This window comes from Scyliorhinus torazame, chromosome 18 (genome assembly GCF_047496885.1).
Source record: "Scyliorhinus torazame isolate Kashiwa2021f chromosome 18, sScyTor2.1, whole genome shotgun sequence".
Lineage (NCBI taxonomy): Eukaryota > Metazoa > Chordata > Chondrichthyes > Carcharhiniformes > Scyliorhinidae > Scyliorhinus > Scyliorhinus torazame.
This window is the reverse complement of record NC_092724.1, coordinates 73,980,740-74,001,118: the sequence shown is the minus strand read 5'-3', so window position 1 is coordinate 74,001,118 and position 20,379 is coordinate 73,980,740. Positions and strand designations below refer to the sequence as shown.

General features: G+C 47.4%; 1 protein-coding gene across 1 annotated transcript in view; it reads right to left on the bottom strand.

Annotated features, from left to right (window-relative positions):
• Positions 1 to 2,213: 2,213 nt before the first annotated feature.
• The window catches only part of tax1bp3 (Tax1 (human T-cell leukemia virus type I) binding protein 3), a 39,681-nt gene continuing 21,515 nt past the window's right edge, over positions 2,214 to 20,379 (bottom strand). The window contains exons 3-4 of the mRNA XM_072482906.1: positions 7,253 to 7,330; positions 2,214 to 4,110 (exon numbers count right to left, since the gene is read on the bottom strand). Coding sequence (XP_072339007.1) covers positions 3,976 to 4,110; positions 7,253 to 7,330 — 213 coding nt within the window. The 3' untranslated portion in view covers positions 2,214 to 3,975. The remainder of the gene's footprint in view (positions 4,111 to 7,252; positions 7,331 to 20,379) is intronic.

The window sequence follows — 20,379 nt, the reverse complement described above, 5'->3', positions numbered from 1 at the left end:
TCCTGTGTTTTAACATTTCTGTTCTGAGCGAGGCAGTCTCACGCAAACCTGGTGTAAGTCTATCATAGTTCTTTTTCGTTCTCCCATTTCTCCTTCCTCTGTTTCGCCCTCAGCTCTGCTCGCTTGCCCCTTGTCCAGGCCTTTCATCCGGGCGAACTCATCTGCCTCTGCTGGGTGTTGAAATAATGTTCTTTATTTTGGATCGTGACCCAGATCTGGCTGGGAACAACATTCCAAACTTAACTCCACTCTTGTACAGGGCCAATTTCACCTGGTTGAATGTACTGGCCAATTTCACCTGGTTGAAACCCGAATGTCCTGGTAGACCCGATTCTGTGTCCATCCCAGTTGCTCATCTTTGTCTGTCTTGCCCACCGCAGGATCCTCTCCCGGTCCTGATACCAATGTAATTTGGCAGTTATTGCCCTTGGCTTCTCCCCTGCTTTGGGTTTTGGTCGGAGTGATCGGTGTGCCCGTTGATCTCTGGTGGTTTGGGGAAGCTGTCCCTCCTGACCAGGTTGCTCAGCATCTGGGCCACATAGTCCATCGGGTCTCTGCCCTTGATTCTCTGGCAGGCCCACGATCTGTATATATTGGCATCGGGACCGGTTCTCCTGGTCCTCAATCTTCCCCTTTAGGCTCCCCTAGGTTGTCACCAACCTTTTAGTTTCTGCCTCCAGAGCAATAATTCTGTCGCTCTGGTCTGTCAACGCCTTCTCAACCTCCTGGATTGTCCTCCCCTGAGCTTCCAGCTTCTTCCCCAGTCCGTCGATTGCCATCTGCATGGCGACCAATGCCTCCATCACTGCCACCTTGACCACCACCTGGATCTCCACCTTTATCGCCTCCCTCATCGGCAATAGTTCCTTAGTCAGGAATGTCTTCTAAGCATCTCCAGGCCCGGGGGGAGGTGGAGGCCCTTATTTGAGTTGTCGGTCTCTCTCTGGGGTGACCGGGGACCCCTCACCTTGTGGGTCCACCGTCTCGTCCACCCATTGATCTTGGCCTTTCCCTCCACTCCTGCCATCTCTATCGCTTCCTGAGCTCCCGTTCGCTGGCATATAGTTGTTCCTCTTCTCTCCCGTTCTTTTTTATTGGTGAAATAAGTCCAAATTTTCAGGCTAAATTCGACTAAAATTGCCTGTTTGGTTGTATTCTAGAGAACCACCTGATGACAACTGCTCAGCACATCACCGCCACCAGAAGTCCTCTGTTTTTAACTTACCTGTAAGTTAAATTATGTTCTAAATATCCTGAATTTGACCTTTATTTTACCTCTGTCTCCGATATACAAATAGTTGTTTGGTGTACAAAACTTGAATGTTGCTAAAAAGAGAGAGACATGTCAAAGCTTTTCATCTTGCACTCATCAGGTCACTTCACAATATAAGGGGAAACTGTATGAGCAAAGAGTGCTGATTGGTTGGTGGAAGTAAAATTGTATTGCAAGGACTCAAGATTCAGATGCTAGACCATATGGGAACTGAGCAGGATGGGAACTTTCTGATAAGGCACAAGCTTTGTCCATTGTAAATCAGTGTTAAAGGGCATAAACACCATGGGTGTGTCTTTGTTGTGATCGTATAATCAGTGTACATGTATAACTCTTGATTGGATAACTAGTGAAATGGCAAATCATGTCAACTTGTGATTACTGTAATTGTACTTCTGTAAAATGTATAACAAAGATGAGCTGTACTGATTGGGGAGCTCATGCATCATCATCAGATATGTATAGCTCTCGTGCCTATACCCGAATAAACCAGTGAACAAAGAAACCGGAGTCGTCTCTATGCGCTGTGGGTGGGAGGACAAATGGACTCCCACTTATGTTGGCAAGTGGACTCTGATTAGCAGGGGCATTGCCATAGAGAATGCATCAGCTGATGATGACTGATAGATAACTACCAAGCATCGTTTGAACTTTAATATGTATTGTTTGTGAAGATTAAAAATCATTTTTTTCCATCTCCTTTCTGTTGAAAACTGGTCAAAAAGTTCATGGCCATGGCAGACTGGAATGAGGAGGAATGTGTTGGACCTGCTGAACCAAGAGGAGGCCGACACATGGGCTAGATGTTGATCAGTGCGATGGTCCACTAGATAACCAGCAGCAACCACGCTATTCAGACAGTGTGGCTAATGTTTCAGATCAGGTAGCAATACGTCCTTATGAGGCACTGTATTCTTCATGAACAAGTCGCAAACTCCTATTTAATGACTGAAGTGTTTTTATTGAAAGCAGTTTAACGTTGAAAGTCTATTTTGTGCAATGAGTAATCTCTTTTTTTCCTTTTTAGATCCTTCACTAACAGTTTCAACCCAATCATTAGATTCTAATACATCAAAATATGAAAGCATTTCATGATCACAACAAATGTGGCAGTCTCTATGTAGAACAGCTTGTGATTTGAAGTAATTTGTCTACTAAAAAACACAATCAATCAGAAAGAGGTGCTAAGTCCCAAGTAAATTATATAAGTCAATGCTGTGAGGAGCCTAGGCTGTGTGCAGTGTCTGTGCAACCTGGATGCAGCACTGTTTAGTGAGAGTCAGCATTGGTTGTTCAACACCCATCAGTACTGCAGTAAAAAGTTTGACGGTGCACAAAAGGAACAGGAACAGCAGGATATTAGAACCCAGGAACCCTCAGCTTCTCGCAAAACATCCTGCAGAAACCATACATTGTTGGTACTCCAGCTACAGGAACTAGGCTCGCACATCAGCAACCAGGTAAGTACACTACCACATATTTATTCAGGCAACTGAACACACGTGCCTCTGACACTTAACCATGTACAAAATGTTACTTTTATCTTTATACATGTGAAAGGTCTCAACAATTGCAGGTAAAGAAAGTCCAATGCAGGTTTGCATGGCAGGCACTGCAGTGAAACTTCCCTTCTTTTCATACAGCAAGAGCTGGGTTGAAGGCACTTTCAGGGACTCTGGATAGTTATTCAGTAATGCATCAGGACTACAGTTCAAAAATGAAAGTATAGGGTAGTCTGACCGAGAATAACCTGGCTCCCACTTCTTTTGAGAGGAGTTGATAGCACCCATGGTTGTACTTTGCATTTGAAAGTTAGTACACTGAGGATTAAGTGTGTGAAGGCACGGGCTGTGTTAGAAAAGATTATTCAGTAAAAGACTATAAAAAGTACATTATGAAAAGTGACTTCAAACGGATCTCAAACTTCTAGACACCTGCTTGGGTTCAGAATTTAGAAATGCACGGATACAGGTTGTTTGGTACAATTGGTTTTAAAATAAATCACTCCTTCCAAAACATCTTGTTACCCATGATCAGTGAGCCCCAGTACTGTGTTCGTATCGCACAGCATCATTCATTGGAACTGCATCTTTTCTCATTTTGGCACCACCAGTGAATTCTCACTTTAAACACAACTGGCCATGGAGTTGCTCAGTGCCAGTACAACACAGGAGGCACACCCAGTTCTGACACATACCTGCCTCGATGATCTAATCAGCCAAACCATATCAAAGATATTTGGAAATAGCAACAATGCCTTTTACAGAACTTCTGCATTTTGGTTGTGAATTAAAACCATTTAAAATGGGCTACATTTTGCATTGAAATAGCAGCCAGAGGAATGTCAAAGGAACAAGTCAAACGTTTGTCCATTTCAGTCTCCAGTATCGCAAGTCCCAGAGTCCTCTCACTTTGGCATCATGGTCCTGAAGATAACGTTGTCCAATCGGTATTCGTGCAGCTTCTCGAAAGAGTTTGCACATTCCACCAAAAGGAGATTCATGTGAGTCTCGGTGAGATCTGTGTGTGGGTACTTTTGTTATCGATACACCTAAATAGCAAGTGCCTTTGCTGATCTACTAGTGAGGAATACGAGTTGGCCATGGTCTGTATAATACATTGCAGCAATATAAAGTGGCCTTCAAATACAGGATAATAATTTCTCTTTAAATTGTGAAGCTGAGGTCCTAGTGAGGGTCTGATTAGTGCAGTGACTGGCGAATAGCCTGCTGCAGAGATTTACGGGTTACCAAAAGTCGAACAACATCTTCGTTCTTCTTAGTCAAGCGTTTCCTGGCCTGGTCATGTGTTACCATTGTCATATCCCAACCATTCACCTGTAAAGAAAACAGACATTAGAACACTGCCCATTACAGTCACATTTATTCATTATTGAGCAAGACAATCTTTCTGCAATGTATCCTCTTTGCTTTTGCACTGGATATTTCCTTGGTTCAGTATCACTGACCAGTCCCATAAGTGTTCCTAATCTCTGAGAAGTATCAAAAACAAGAGAGACTTTTTCTGCACTGACTCTCATCATATTAGACTGTACTGAAACAGCACACTCCACCAGAGTTTTCAGTTTAACTAAGCTGATTGGTGTTCCCTATGATCCAGAGTACGCCATTTCCCTATCCGGTATCCAAGTAAATGTACCGAGGCCTAGGAATTGAACAGAGAACCCTGCACGGTGTACTTCACCACACTAGACTGTAGCACAGACTGTTACATCTCCTCTTCCACAGACTGGTTTCAAACCAAGCCAAAACCTTCTCTGAATGTTTAACAGAAAACTAGCTATATAGCTGCCCATCAAACAGATTGGACGGAATTGCAGGCTTTTCATCTCGAGTCTTCCCTTCATCACCAGCAGAAAGGTAGAGAAAGGATCAGGGGGTTGGATAGGGTGGACAGTGAGAGCCTTCTCCCGCGGATGGATATGGCTGGCACGAGGGGACATAACTTTAAACTGAGGGGTAATAGATATAGGACAGAGGTCAGAGGTAGGTTCTTTACGCAAAGAGTAGTGAGGCCGTGGAATGCCCTACCTGCTACAGTAGTGAACTCGCCAACATTGAGGGCATTTAAAAGTTTATTGGATAAACATATGGATGATAATGGCATAGTGTAGGTTAGATCGCTTTTGTTTCGGTGCAACATCGTGGGCTGAAGGGCCTGTACTGCGCTGTATTGTTCTATGTTCTATGTTCTAGGATGCGAAAATACTCGCAAGGTCCTGGCCAAAAGGCTGTTTACCAGAGGTGGTCGCAGAGGACCAAACCGGCTTGGTCAAGGGTAGGCAGCTCACAGCGAACATCAGGCGGCTGCTGAACGTAATAATGACCCCCCCCCCCCCCGCTCCGGGAGAGAACCCCCCCCGGGAGAGAACACCAGAGATGATCATCTCCCTGGATGCAGAAAAGGCCTTCGACAGAGTCGAATGGAAATACCTCCTCGAGGTACTGGAACGTTTTGGGCTAGGAGCAGGGCTCACCGCCTGGGTGAGGCTTCTGTACAACGTATACAAAGCGAGCGTCCGAACTAACACCACCAGCTCTGAATACTTCCAGCTGCAGAGAGGAACAAGACAGGGCTGCCCCCCTGTCCCCACTCTTGTTTGCGCTAGCGATTGAACCCCTGGCAATAGCCCTGCGGGGTGCGAAAAGCTGGTAGGGAAACCGGAGAGGAGACAGAGAGCACAGAGTCTCACTCTATGCAGATGACATGCTCCTCTATGTCTCGAAGCCACAGGAGGGACTGAAGGCAATACTGCAAATACTGAAAGAGTTTGGAACCTTCTCGGGCTACAAACTTAACCTGGGCAAAAGTGAGGCATTCCCAGTGAACCCAAAGAGGGGAGGGAGAGAGCTGGAGGGGCTCCCATTCAAAACGGCCCAGAACAGATTCTGTTACCTGGGGATCCAGATAGCCAGAGACTGGACACAGATCCACAAGTGGAACCTGACCAGCCTGGTGGAGGAAGCAAGAAGAGAGCTTCAAAGGTGGAGCTCACTCCCACTCTCGCTGGTGGGGAGAGTGCAGACGATCATAGATTATCATAGAATTTACAGTGCAGGTGAATGTACTGCCAAGATTCCTCTTCCTGTTTACATCCATTCCGATCTTCATCCCCAAGGCCGTTTTCCAAAACGTTCTAATCATGACGTTTGTGTGGGGAGGTAAGAACCCGAGAATTTCCAAACAGACACTGCAAAGAAGGAAAGTCAAAGGGGGCTTGGCCTTACCAAACCTACAATACTACCACTGGGCAGCAACGGCAGAAAGAGTGAGGGGATGGGTACAAGAACCCGACACAGATTGGGTACAAATGGAGGAGACATCCTGTAAAGAACGACCCTCCGGGCCCTGGCCACAGCAGCACTCCCATCCTCCTCAACAAGATACACAACGAGCGCAGTGGTAGCAGCTACAGTGAGAATGTGGACCCAGCTGAGACAACACTTCGGGATAACCAAAATGTCCCCCATGGCTCCCAGATGCGGCAATCACAGATTCCCCCCCCCCAGCCATGCTGGATACCACCTTCAAAAGATGGAGGCGGGACGGGGGCACACTGACAGTCAAGGACTTCTACGTAGGGCACAGACTGGTGACACTAGACGAACTGACGAGAAAGTGGAAACTCGCAAAAGGACAGGAAATGAGACACCTCCAAATAAAACACTTCCTCCGCAAAGAGACAGTGGGGTACCCTGGGGCCCCAGAAACCACATTACTGGAGGACCTGATGGGCACAAGCAACGAGAAGGGGGGGCTATGTGGGAAAATATATGGACAGCTACTGGACCGAGCCCGAACACCACTGGACGAGACCAGACAAAAATGGGAGGACGAACTGGGGACAGAGATAGGGTGGGGACGCTGGAACGAAGCACTGAGCAGGGCTAACTCGACCTCCTCCTGCGCAAGGCTAAGCCTAATGCAGCTCAAAGTGGTGCACAGAGCGCACCTGACCAGAACCCGAATGAGCAGGTTCATCCCGGAGGTGGAGGACAAATGTGAGCGGTGCCAGAGGGTCCCGGCCAACCACACCCACATTTTGGGCTTGTCTTGCTGGGTTCTGGGCAACCTTTTCCGAGGCAATGTCCAAGGTTGTGGGGGTGAGGGTGAAGCCATGCCAGAGAGTGGCAATCTTTGGGGTATCGGAGCAGCCAGAGTTACACATGGGGAAGGGGGCTAACGCCCTTGCTTTCGCTTCCCTAATCGCACGTCGGAGAATCCTGCTCAGCTGGCGATCGGCAGCACCGCCCACAGCTGCAGACTGGCTCCCTGACCAGTTCTTCCCCTTCCTGTGTGTAACAGTATTGTATACAACTAGGGAGGACTGCAACGTGAACCTGGAGTATAAAATTGTAAGAGGCACCATTGGCTCAGTCATTCTTTGTGAGCAGACAGAACTGTTACATGGACAATAACTGCCTGACTACAAGCACTGTACAACACTGCAAACCCAACCTGCATGATCTTATCTCCAATCTGGAGTCCTGCAACTTCAGCTGGTCCTCCTTCTGAGACTCTCGTTACATATATACCCTGTAAATACAAAGAGAGAAAAACAATTGGTTGTGGTAGTGAAATCATAATAGTAGTTACAATTATTTAAACAGAATAATAACCAGACAACAACTGGCCACGTTGAGCCCCAAAGGCAGTGAGGCGTGGTTCAACGCAGCTGGTAGATGCCAGGAGATCCCTCTTCCGGGATCTTTCTCTGACCCTATCATAGAAAGTACAGCACACAAAGAGGCCATCCAGCCCATCAGGAATGTGATGGCCCTTTTGAAGAGCAATCCTTAGTTTCATTTGCAGCTCTTTCCTCATAGCTCTACAATTCTTTCTCATTTAAACATTTATCCAATTGCCTCAGGGCTGTTATTATCTGTTCCACATAAAGCTCACCTCCCCAGGATAAAGGGTGGTAGTGAACTATGTATCAGTCAATACGAGTCTGAGGAGAAGGCGAGCTGCATGCTGGCGCACCAGCTGCGGAGGCAGGCAGCGTCCAGGGAAATATTGAAGATCCGGACTGGGGCTGGGGATGTAGTGTCAGAGTCAGGCAAGATAAATGAGGCATTTAGAGACTATTACCCGGGACTTTATGAGGCAGACCCAGGAGGAGAGGAGGGGGACATGGGGTGGTTTCTGGACGAGCTGGAATTTCCCTAGGTGGAGAAAGCAAAGAGACAGGTGTTGGAGGAGCCCCTGGGGCTGAGGGAGGATCTGGATAGTATCAGGGGTATGAAGTCGGGGAAGGCCCCAGGGCCGATGGGTACCCGGCAGAATTTTATAAGGAATTTGCAGCGGACCTGGCACCACATCTGTTGGGAGAGTTTAATGAAGCACTGGAGAAGGGGGAGTTGCCGGAGACGATGAAGCAGGCGGTAATCACACTAATCCCCCCAAAAAGGGAAGGTTCCGATGGAATGTGGGTCGTATAGACCCATATCACTATTGAACACAGATGTGAAAGTGTTGGCTAAGTTGTTGGCAGGGAGGATGGAGGACTGTGTCCCGGGGGTGGTTGCAGAAGATCAAACAGGCAGGCAGCCCGCGAGTAATATAAGACGGCTGTTGAATGTGGTGATGAATCCGTCGAGAGCTCTGATACCGGAGGTGGTGATGTCTATGGACGCGGAGAAAGCATTTGATCGGGTGGAGTGGCGGTACTTGTTCGAAGTTTGGGAAGGATTGGGTTTGGGCCAAGATTTGTGGCATGGGTGCGGTTGCTGTATGTGGCGCCAAGAGCGAGGGTGAGGATGAATGATATGAGCTCACGAAGCTTTGACTTACACAGGGGTACGAGCCAGGGGTGCCCACTGTCGCCGCTGCTGTTTGTGCTGGCCGTAGAGCCATTGGCGATGGCTCTCAGGGGGTCGGCAGAGTGGCAGGGGATAATGAGGAGACAGTGGGAGCATCAGGTGTCGCTCTATGCCGATGACCTCTGTATGTTTCGGATCCGTTGGAGATTATGGGCCTTTTGGGGAAGTTTGGAGGGTTCTCGGGATACAAGCTGAATGTAGGGAAAAGAGAGGTATTCCCGGTGAATGAGCTGGCACAGTGGGCTAATTTAGGGGGGGTTGCCATTTACGGTAGCGAGGGATAGGTTTAGGTACTTGGGGATTCAGGTAGCGAGGGAATGGACGGGGCTCCATAAGTGGAACTTAACGAAGCTGGTGGAGGAGGCCAGGGAGGATCTTAAGAGGTGGGATACACTGCACTTAACGTTGGCGGGGAGGGTCCAAGTGGTGAAAATGAATATTCTGCCAAGTTTCTTGTTTATCTTTCAGGCTCTCCCAATCTTTATACCAAAGACCATTTTTCAGAAAGTGGACACAATCATCTCTGACTTTGTATGGGCAGGGAAGGTGCTGAGGGTGGGGAGGAGCATGCTACAGAGGCAGAGGCAGCAGAGGGGGTTGGCGTTGCCAAACTTGCTTCATTATTATTGGGTGGTGAATGTGGACAAGGTGTGGCGGTGGTGGGAAGGAGGAGGGGTAAAGTGGGTTAGGATGGTGGAGGGATCTTGTAAGAGGTCTAGTTTGAGGGCTATGGTGACGACAGCATTGCCAATGGCTCCGAGTAGGTATTCAGGGAGCCCAGTGGTGCAGTCCACGGTGAAGATATGGAATCAGCTGAGGCATTTTAGGGTGGAAGGGATGTCGGTGCTAACGCCGCTGTGCGAGAATCATGGGTTGAGCCGGGGGGGGGATGGATAGTGTAGACAGGAGGTGGAGGGAAGTGGGGCTGGTCAAGGTGAGGGATTTGTATTTGGAGGAAGGGTTCGCCAGTCTGGAGGAGCTAAGGGTAGAGGGTAGAGCTGTCGAGGGGTAGTGAGTTCAGGTATCTACAGGTTAGGGACTTTGCACGAAAGGTCTGGAAGGGGTTCCCTAGATTGCTGGGATACACCCTGCTGGAGCGGCTGCTGCTTCCGTATGTGGAAGGAGGGGGATGAATTGGGGATATATATAAGTGGCTGGGGGAGCAGGGAGGCGAGCGGATGGTGAAGATCAAAGAGAAATGGGAAACGGAGTTGGGAATGGGGATCAATTGCGGAGTATGGAGTGAGGCACTGCGAAGGGTAAACGGGACCTCCTCTTGTGCAAAGATGAGCCTGATACGGTTTAAGGTGGTGCACAGGGTGCATATGACTCGGGCGAGAATGAGTGGGTTCTTTCAGGGGGTAGCAGATGAGTGTGAGAGGTGTGGGCGGGGCCAGCGAATCGTGCGCACATGTTTTGGGGTTGTGAAAAATTGGGAAGATTCTGGGTGGGAATGTTCGCGGTCTTAGCCAGAATAGTGGAGGAGGGAGTGGACCCGGACCCTTTGGTGGCGATATTTGGGGTTTCAGAGAAGCCCGAGCTCATGGAGAGGAGGAAGGCCGATGTTTTGGCCTTCGCCTCTCTGATTGCACAACGACGAATTTTGCTGGAGTGGCGGTCGGCATCGCCACCGGGGGTAGCAGCATGGTTGGGTGATCTGTACGACTTCCTGCGGTTAGAGAAGATAAAGTCTGAGAAGTCTAGAGAAGATAAGGGGCTCAGCAGGGGACTTTTGAGAGAAGGTGGGGGTGTTTGTGAAAGTGTTTGAGGAGCTGTTCGTCGCAGGAGGGTGGGTGATGGGGAGGTGCGGGGGGGGGGGTGAAAAAGGAGAAAAATCTGTACAAACTGTATAGTTGATTGTTGGGAAGAATGTTTCCCGGGGTGTTTATTTGCTGTAGCTACTTTGATACAAGTTTGAATAAAATGCATTTAAAAAACATAAACTATGCATCAGTACATTATAGCAGGAACAGCCCCACATGATCATCTGCAAAAGCATCATTACAAATTACAGAATCCCTACTGTGCAGTAGGACGCCATTCGGCCCATCGAGTCTGCACTGACCCTCTGAAAGAGCACTCTACCCAGGTCCATTCCCCCATCCCTGTAACCCTGTAACCTAATCTGCACATCCCTGGACATTAAGGGGCAATTTAGTATGGCTAATCCACCTAACCGACACATCTTTGGACTTGTGGGAGGAAACCAGAGCACCCGGAGGAAACCCACGCAGACACGGGGAGAATGTGCAAAATCCACACAGTCACCCAAGGCTCGGAATCGAACACGAGTCCCCAGCAGTGCTAACCACTGTGCCACAGTGCCGCCTTTATTTGTTTACAAGTGTTTACCACAATTTCTTTAAACCCTTTCTCAGCAACTCACTCCAAAATATTCATTCTGGCTGAAGTATATTCTGGAACTGTACCTGTCTGGCATTGCAGTCACTGAGTCAATAACATAGGGCCAAGAAGTTCAGTTCTCTCATCAACTGCGACCAAGTCCCTTCAATAGTTCAACGGAGAAAAGCATTTCCTGGTGTGATACCGAGATGCATGAAGTGCTCATGTCAATCTCTGCTCTGTGCTCAGTTAGCCTACAGCTAATGCCACCTGAAGATAGGACTGGGATTGAATGTGATAACCCAGTTTAATAGTGGGTTAATGTACAAAAATGCCCAATAGGATAATGATGTAGCAGATGACAAACCGTGCTTGTATAATTTTATCCCAGTAACAGTCACCGCTGGTTCTGAAGAGAATCACAGAATTGTTCCAGAACAAGAGACCATTCAGCCCATCGTGTCTGCACCAACTTTCCAAATGAAAAATTCACTTAGTGCCATTCTCCTGCTTCTTCCCATGACGGGCGGCACAGTGGTTAGCATTGCTGCCTCCAGCGCCAGGGGCCCGGATTCAACTGCAACCTTGGGTGACTGTGTGGAGTTTGCACATTCTTCCCGTGTCTGTATGGGTTTCCTCCGGGTGCTCCGGTTTCCTCCTACAGTCCAAAGTTGCGCAGGTTAGGTGAGGTTACAGGGAATGAGCGGGGGTTTGGGCCTGGGTGGGGTGCTCTTTCGAAGGGTCGGTGCAGACGCGATCGGTCAAATGGCTCCCTCCTGCACTGTAGGGATTCTTTGATAACCCTGCACAGATCATTCTAATTCCCTCTTGAATGCTTTGATTGAACCTGCCTCCACTAACCTGTCGGACAGTGCATTCCAGACCCCAGCTTTTGCTTCTTTTGCCAATTATTTTCAATCTGTGCCCTCTCCCTCTTGATCCTTTCACAAGTGGGAAGTTTTTCCCTGCCTCCTCTGTCCAGATCCCTCATCATTTTGAATACCTCCATCACATCTCCTTCTCTTCTTCAAATAAAAGAGTGAAAACTTTTGTTTCCATAGGTTCCTCAGCCCTGGGATCATTCTTGTGAATCTTTTCAGAACTCCCTCTAATGTCTTCACATTTTCCCTGATCTGTGGCCCCTAGAACTGGACACAACACTCCTGTTGAGTCTGAACCACTGTTTTATACAAGTTTAACATAACTTCCTTGCTTTTGTATTCCATGCCCTATGAAAAAGTAGGATGTCAAATACTTCATTAATTGCTCTCCCAACCTGCCCTATATGTAGATGAGGCTTGGGATTGCAAACCAACCCCCCAGCCCGGACTCACACTGCAGAGGGTCCACATTCCCCTCCACCCCAGCCCAATCTGTATAAATTCAATTTATCCAATGTATATTCTTAAAAATAATCTGCAAGCAAATGTAGAATGATATAATCCAGTAAAGACTGGGAGCATGAGGAAGACCTATTTTAAAGCTCTCTGACACTCACTGCCATTCAATAAAAATCTTGTCAACTTATATTTCGGACGGGAATTGGTAGCAGCAGTGTTGTAGTTTAATAAACAATGTTCTCAGAGTGCTGGGGTTTGCAGCCTTTGTTTCTCTGCCTTGGGTGAAGAAACGGAAAGATGTGACTGATGATTTGTAAGCAGTCTCCTGATTGCAAAAGTGGTTTGATGGTTTGATGTGACCGGACTGCTGAGAGGCAGAATCAAATGAGGGAGGCCTGTCTCAGCAATGGCTTGCGGTTTAGAATCTGTGGGTTTGACTCCAGATCCATTAATAGGGTTGCAACAGAAAAAAAAACACAGCTTCGAGCCTCATGAGTGCAGACAGTGGACATCTGAAGAAAAAACTGACATGATTGCAGTATAGCCCTCATGAGGGTTGTGGGTCATGTAGCAGTGTAGCATAACAGGAAAAAAAGGAAAAAATGTCTTGCATTTCCATACCACCTTTCACAACCTCAGGACAACCCACAGCCAATGAAGCACTTTTCAAATCTGGTTAATTGTTATATAGCAAGTTTATGCCACAAAGAGCAATGTTTTTTTTTAGAAAATATTTTATTGAGGCATTTATAATTTTCAGTTTAACACATTAACATTTCTTACAAGAAAAACCTGCGTGGGCCGACACACGCAAATAACCTGAAAAACCATGTCCCCTACTGCCCACGCCCCATTCCCTAATTACCCACATACTGAGTTCCCTGTCCTTCTCGAACATTGCCATGCCTCCTATTCCCCCCCACCCCCTAACTGCTGACGTTCAATTTTCTTTGAAGAAGTTGATGAACGGCTGCCATCTCTGGCCGAACCCCTGAGTTGATCCTCTCAAGGCGAACTTGATTTTTTTTCCAGGCTGAGAAACCCTGCCATATCGCTGACCCACACACCCGACTTCTGTGGCTTCCGAGTCCCTCCATCGCAGTAACATCCGTCTCCGGGCCACCAGGGAGGAGAAGGCCAGGATATCGGCCTCCCTCCCCACCTTGGCCCCCGGATCATCCGATACACCAAATAGTCTGGACTCGGGGTTACCCTCCCTTCCAGGACCTCTGACATAACGTCAAATTCCTGCCAGAATCCCCTCAACTTCGGACATGCCCAGAATATGCACATGGTTAGCCGGGCTACCCCCACACCATCCACATCTAACCTCCACGTCCTCAAAGAACCTGCTCATCCAGGCTATCATCATGCGGGATGGTGCAGGAGGGACGGTTTCAGATTTATGGATAATTGGGGCTCATTCTAGGATCGGTGGGACTCTACAAACGGGATAGTCTACACCTGGACCAGAGGGGTACCAATATCCTGGGGGGAAATTTGCTAATGCTCTTCGGGAGGGTTTAAACTAGTTCAGCAGGGGCTTGGGAACCTGAATTGTAGCTCCAGTATACAGGAGGTTGAGAGTAGTGAGGTCATGAGTAAGGTTTCAAAGTTGCAGGAGTGTACCGGCAGGCAGGAAGGTGGTTTAAAGTGTGTCTTCTTCAATGCCAGGAGCATCCGGAATAAGGTGGGTTGGTACATGGGACTTCGATGTAGTGGCCATTTCGTAGACATGGATAGAGCAGGGACAGGAATGGTTGTTGCAGGTGCTGGGGTTTAGATATTTCAGTAAGCTCAGGGAAGGTGGTAAAAGAGGGGGAGGGGTGGCATTGTTAGTCAAGGACAGTATTACGGTGGCAGAAAGGACGTTTGATGAGGACTCGTCTACTGAGGTAGTATGGGCTGAGGGTAGAAATAGGAAAGGAGAGGTCACCCTGTTAGGGGTTTTTATAGGCCTCCGAAAAGTTCCAGAGATGTAGAGGAAAGGATTGCAAACACGTTTCTAGATAGGAACGAAAGCAACAGGGTAGTTATTATGGGGGACTTTAACTTTCCAAATATTGACTGGAAACTCTATAGTTCGAGTACTTTAGATGGGTCCGTTTTTGTCCAATGTGTGCAGGAGGGCTTCCTGACACAGTATGTAGATAGGCCAACGAGAGGCGAGGCCATTTTGGATTTGGTACTGGGTAATGAACCAGGACAGGTGTTAGATTTGGAGGTAGGTGAGCACTTTGGTGATAGTGACCACAATTCGATTACGTTTACTTTTAGTGATGGAAAGGGATAGGTATATACCGCAGGGCAAGAGTTATATCTGGGGGAAAGGCAATTATGATGCGATGAGGCAAGACTTAGGATGCATCGGATGGAGAGGAAAACTGCAGGGGATGGGCACAATGGAAATGTGGAGCTTGTTCAAGGAACAGCTACTGCGTGTCCTTGATAAGTATGTACCCGTCAGGCAGGGAGGAAGTGGTCGAGCAAGGGAACCGTGGTTTACTAAAGCAGTCGAAACACTTGTCAAGAGTAAGGAGGAGGCTTATGTAAAGATGAGACATGAAGGTTCAGTTAGGGCGCTCGAGAGTTACAAGTTAGCTAGGAAGGACCTAAAGAGAGAGCTAAGAAGAGCCAGGAGGGGACATGAGAAGTCTTTGGCAGGTAGGATCAAGGATAACCCTGAAGCTTTCTATAGATATGTCAGGAAAAAACAAATGACTAGGGTAAGAGTAGGGTCAGTCAAGGACAGTAGCGGGAAGTTGTGCGTGGAGTCCGAGGAGATAGGAGAGGTGCTAAATAAATATTTTTCATCAGTATTCACACAGGAAAAAGATAATGTTGTCGAGGAGAATACTGAGATTCAGGCTACTAGACTAGAAGGGCTTGAGGTTCATAAGGAGGAGGTGTTAGCAATTCTGGAAAGTGTGAAAATAGACAAGTCCCCTGGGCCGGATGGGATTTATCCTAGGATTCTCTGGGAAGCTAGGGAGGAGATTGCTGAGCCTTTGGCTTTGATCTTTCAGTCATCTTTATCTACAGGAATAGTGCCAGAAGACTGGAGGATAGCAAATGTTGTCCTCTTGTTCAAGAAGGGAAGTAGAGACAACCCCGGTAACTATAGACCAGTGAGCCTTACTTCTGTTGTGGGCAAAATCTTGGAAAGGTTTATAAGAGATAGGATGTATAATCATCTGGAAAGGAATAATTTCATTAGAGATAGTCAGCACGGTTTTGTGAAGGGTAGGTCGTGCCACACAAACCTTATTGATTTCTTTGAGACGGTGACCAAATAGGTGGATGAGGGTAAAGCAGTTGATGTGGTGTATATGGATTTCAGTAAAGCGTTTGATAAGGTTCCCCACGGTAGGCTACTGCAGAAAATACAGAGGCATGGGATTCAGGGAGATTTAGCAGTTTGGATTAGAAATTGGCTGGCTGGAAGAAGACAAAGGGTGGTGGTTGATGGGAAATGTTCAGATTGGAGTCCAGTTACTAGTGGTGTACCACAAGGATCTGTTTTGGGGCCACTGCTGTTTGTCATTTTTATAAATGACCTGGAGGAGGGCGTAGAAGGATGGGTGAGTAAATTTGCAGATGACACTAAAGTCGGTGGAGTTGTGGACAGTGCGGAAGGATGTTACAAGTTACAGAGGGACATAGATAAGCTGCAGCGCTGGGCTGAGAGGTGGCAAATGGAGTTGGATGCAGAAAAGTGTGAGGTGATTCATTTTGGAAGGAATAACAGGAAGACAAGAGTACTGGGCTAATGGTAAGAATGGCAGTGTGGATGAGCAGAGAGATCGCAGTGTCCATGTACATAGATTCCTGAATGTTGCCACCCAGGTTGAGAGGCTTGTTAAGAAGGCGTATGGTATGTTAGCTTTTATTGGTAGAGGGATTGAGTTTCGGAGCCATGAGGTCACGTTGCAGCTGTACAAAAGTCTGATGCGGCCGCATTTGGAGTATTGTGTGCAATTCTGGTCGCCACATTATAGGAAGGATGTGGAAGCATTGGAAAGGGTGCAGAGGAGATTTACCAGAATGTTGCCTCGTATGGAGGGAAGATCTTATGAGGAAAGGCTGAGGGACTTGAGGTTGTTTTCGTTAAAGAGAAGGTTAAGAGGTGACTTAATTGAGGCTTACAAGATGATCAGAGGATTGGATAGGGTGGACATCCGAGCCTTTTTCCTCGGATGGTGATGTCTAGCACGAGGGGACATAGCTTTAAATTGAGGGGAGATAGATATAAGACAGATGTCAGAGGTAGGTTCTTTACTCAGAGAGCAGTAAGGGTGTGGAATGCCCTGCCTGCAACAGTAATGGACTCGCCAAGACTAAGGGCATTCAAATGGTCATTGGATAGACATATGGATGATAAGGGAATAGTGTAGATGGGCTTTAGAGTGGTTTCACAGGTCGGCGCAACATCGAGGGCTGAAGGGCCTGTACTGCGCTGTAGTGTTCTATGTTCTATGTTCCTTAGTTCGCCACAGATGATTCATCTTTCAGGAATCTTTCTTTCTCTATTGAATACATCTTTGTTAAATATATGGGGCGGGATTCTCCGCCGGCTGCCACGGAAATCAGGAAACGTGACTGGGTGGAGAACCGGTTCCGATGCCGAAATCTCAGCGGGCGCCGATTTGACGCCAAATCGCAATTCGCTGTTGCTTCGACGGAGGCATCAATGCATTCCGAAATGCATGTATATCATGAGCGGGCCTGACCCGGTATTCTCCAGGGCCTCTGCGATTCTCTGCCTCCGATGGGCCGAATCCCCGACGCCGCAGTTCACTCGTGTTTTTTTAAATTGTGAAACCTGCGTCGTGGCTGCCGAGAGGGAGAGAGGAGGGGGAGGGGTACGGAAAGTGTCCAACATCGCCATAGCATTCTGACACTTGTGCGCTGGCCGGAGAGCTTCTGTCAGGGCCGGGGGGAGTAGCGGGGGGAGGCCAGGAGGTGAGCTGTGGGGTCAGGGTGGACGGGCAGGGAACACCATTCCTGCAGCCGGCAAGGCAGCCATGCAGCTTGCCCGCCGCTGACAGACTACTGTGAATTTAAAAAAATAATATTTTCATTCTCTTTTTTCACATTTTCTCCCAAATTTACACCCACCAACCATAAACAATAATAAGTAACGAACATAATATCAATCCCCATAGCAACAACAAATATCCCATCCTCCCATCAACCCCCAAAAAACTGTCCGCATGTTAACATAAACAAATAACAAAAAGGATTCAGGAATCACCCATAGTCACCATTAACACATTCAGTCCCCCTCCCCCCAACCCTCCCAACTAATGTTCGATGTTATCCAATTCTTTAAAATGCATAATGAATAACGCCCATGAATCGTAGAACCCCTCCATCCTTCCCCTCAGTTCAAATTTAACCTTCTCAAGAAGCCCACTGTGAACTTAAGGCCACGGTTCATATAAGTGTTCTCTGGCCCCAGCCGACCATCAGCTGCATGGGCATTCTCCAGCACAACCAATGCCATCTGTTGGACTCTCAGGGCCACTCCTACCCGACTTTACCTCCCTGATGGGATCATAAATTTACAGTTCAGAAGGCCATTCGGCCCATTGAGCCTGAACTGGCCCTTGGAAAGTGCACCCCAGGATGGGGCATACAGAGTGTTGATGGGGTTTAGAGCATTGGTTGTGAGGTACCATTCAGAGATTATGACTGTGTCAGAATGTTCGTGAATCATACGAAAATTGGTCGGGTGGAAAATAATGAGGAGGAGAGCCTTAGATTACAGGAGGGTATAGGCAGACTGGTCAAATGGGATGATCAGTAGCAAATGGAATTCAATCCAAATAAGTGTGAGGCCTTGGGCACGCCAAACAAGGCAAGGGAATACATGATAAACGGCAGGACCCTGGAGCACCGAGGATCAGAGAACTTGATGTGCTTGTACACTGGTGCCTGAAGGTAGCAGGGCTGGTAGGTACAGTGGTTAAGAAGGCACATAATATACTTGCCTTTATTAGCCGAGGCATAGCGTTTAAGAGCAGGAAGGTTATGTTGGAACTGTATAAAACGTTGGTTAGGCCACAGATAGAATATTGTGTGCAGTTCTGGAATCCACACTATAGGAAGAACGTGAAAGCACTGGCAAGGGTACTGAGGAGATTTACCAGCAAATTTCCTGGGCTGGAGAGCTTTAGTTATGAAAAGAGATTGGATACGTTTTCCTTGGAGCAGAGGAGACTGAGGGGGACATGACCGAGATGTATAAAATTATGAGGGGCATAGATAGAGTAGACAGGAAGAAACATTTCCCTTTGGTGGAAGAATCAATGACCAGAGGGGTTAGATTTAAGATAAGGGGCAGGAGGTTTAACGGTGATGTGAGGAAAAACCTTTTCATCCAGAGGTTTGGTGGGAATCTGAAAATCACTGCCTGAAAGGGTGGTGGAGGCAGAGACTCTCACAATATTTAAGAAGTATTTAGATGTGCATTTGCAATGCCAAGACGTACAAGGCTCTGGGCCAAGTGCTGGAAAATGGGATTAAAATAATTAGGTGGTTATTTCTGACCGGTGCAGACGCGATGGGCTATGTTGCTTGACTAATCTGTAAAATCTCTCTCGCTCTTTTAATTTTAGCTTGGTTCCCAAGTGTTAGCAAGGAAGACTTTTCAGGGATGACTGGGCTGGGTTTGCCTGCTGATTCCTGTGCCCAAGTTGCTGCCAAGTGATCCAATATAAGAACTAGAAGCAGGAGTAGGCCATCTGGCCCCTCGAGCCTGCTCCACCATTCAATGAGATCATGGCTGATCTTTTGTGGACTCAGCTCCACTTTCCGGCCCGAACACCATTACCCTTAATCCCTTTATTCTTCAAAAAACTATCTATCTTTATCTTAAAAACATTTAATGAAGGAGCCCCTATTGCTTCACTGGGCAAGGAATTCCATAGATTCACAACCCTTTGGGTGAGAAGTTCCTCCTAAACTCAGTCCTAAATCTACTTCCCCTTATTTTGAAGCTATGCCCCCTAAGTACTGCTTTCACCCGCCAGTGGAAATAACCTGCCTGCATCTGTCCTATCTATTCCCTTCATAATTTTATATGTTTCAAGAAGATCCCCCCTCATCCTTCTAAATTCCAACGAGTACAGTCCCAGTCTGCTCAACCTCTCGTAATCCAACCCCTTCAGCTCTGGGATTCACCTCGTGAATCTCCTCTGCACACCCTCCAGTGCCAGTACGTCCTTTCTCAAGTAAGGAGACCAAAACTGAACACAATACTCCAGGTGTGGCCTCACTAACACCTTATACAATTGCAGCATAACCTCCCTAGTTTTAAACTCCATCCCTCTAGCAATGAAGGACAAAATTCCATTTGCCTTCTTAATCACCTGTTGCACCTGTAAACCAACTTTTTGCGACTCATGCACTAGCACACCCAGGTCTCTCTGCACAGCAGCATGTTTTAATATTTTATCATTTAAAGAATAATCCCTTTTGCTGTTATTCCTACCAAAATGGATAACCTCACATTTGTCAACATTGTATTCCATCTGCCAGACCCTAGCCCATTCACTTAGCCTATCCAAATCCCTCTGCAGACTTCCAGTATCCTCTGCACATTTTGCTTTACCACTTATCTTAGTGTCGTCTGCAAACTTGGACACATTGCCCTTAGTCCCCAACTCTAAATCATCTATGTAAATTGTGAACAGTTGTGGGCCCAACACTGATCCCTGAGGGACACCACTAGCTACTGATTGCCAACCAGAGAAACACCCATTAATCCCCGCTCTTTGCTTTCTATTAATTAACCAATCCTCTATCCATGCTACTACTTTCCCCTTAATGCCATGCATCTTTATCTTATGCAGCAACCTTTTGTGTGGCACCTTGTTAAAGGCTTTCTGGAAATCCAGATATACCACATCCATTGGCTCTCCGTTATCTACCGCACTGGTAATGTCCTCAAAAAATGCCACTAAATTAGTTAGGCACGACCTGCCCTTTATGAACCCATGCTGCGTCTGCCCAATGGGACAATTTCCATCCAGATGCCTCGCTATTTCTTCCTTGATGATAGATTCCAGCTCACTGG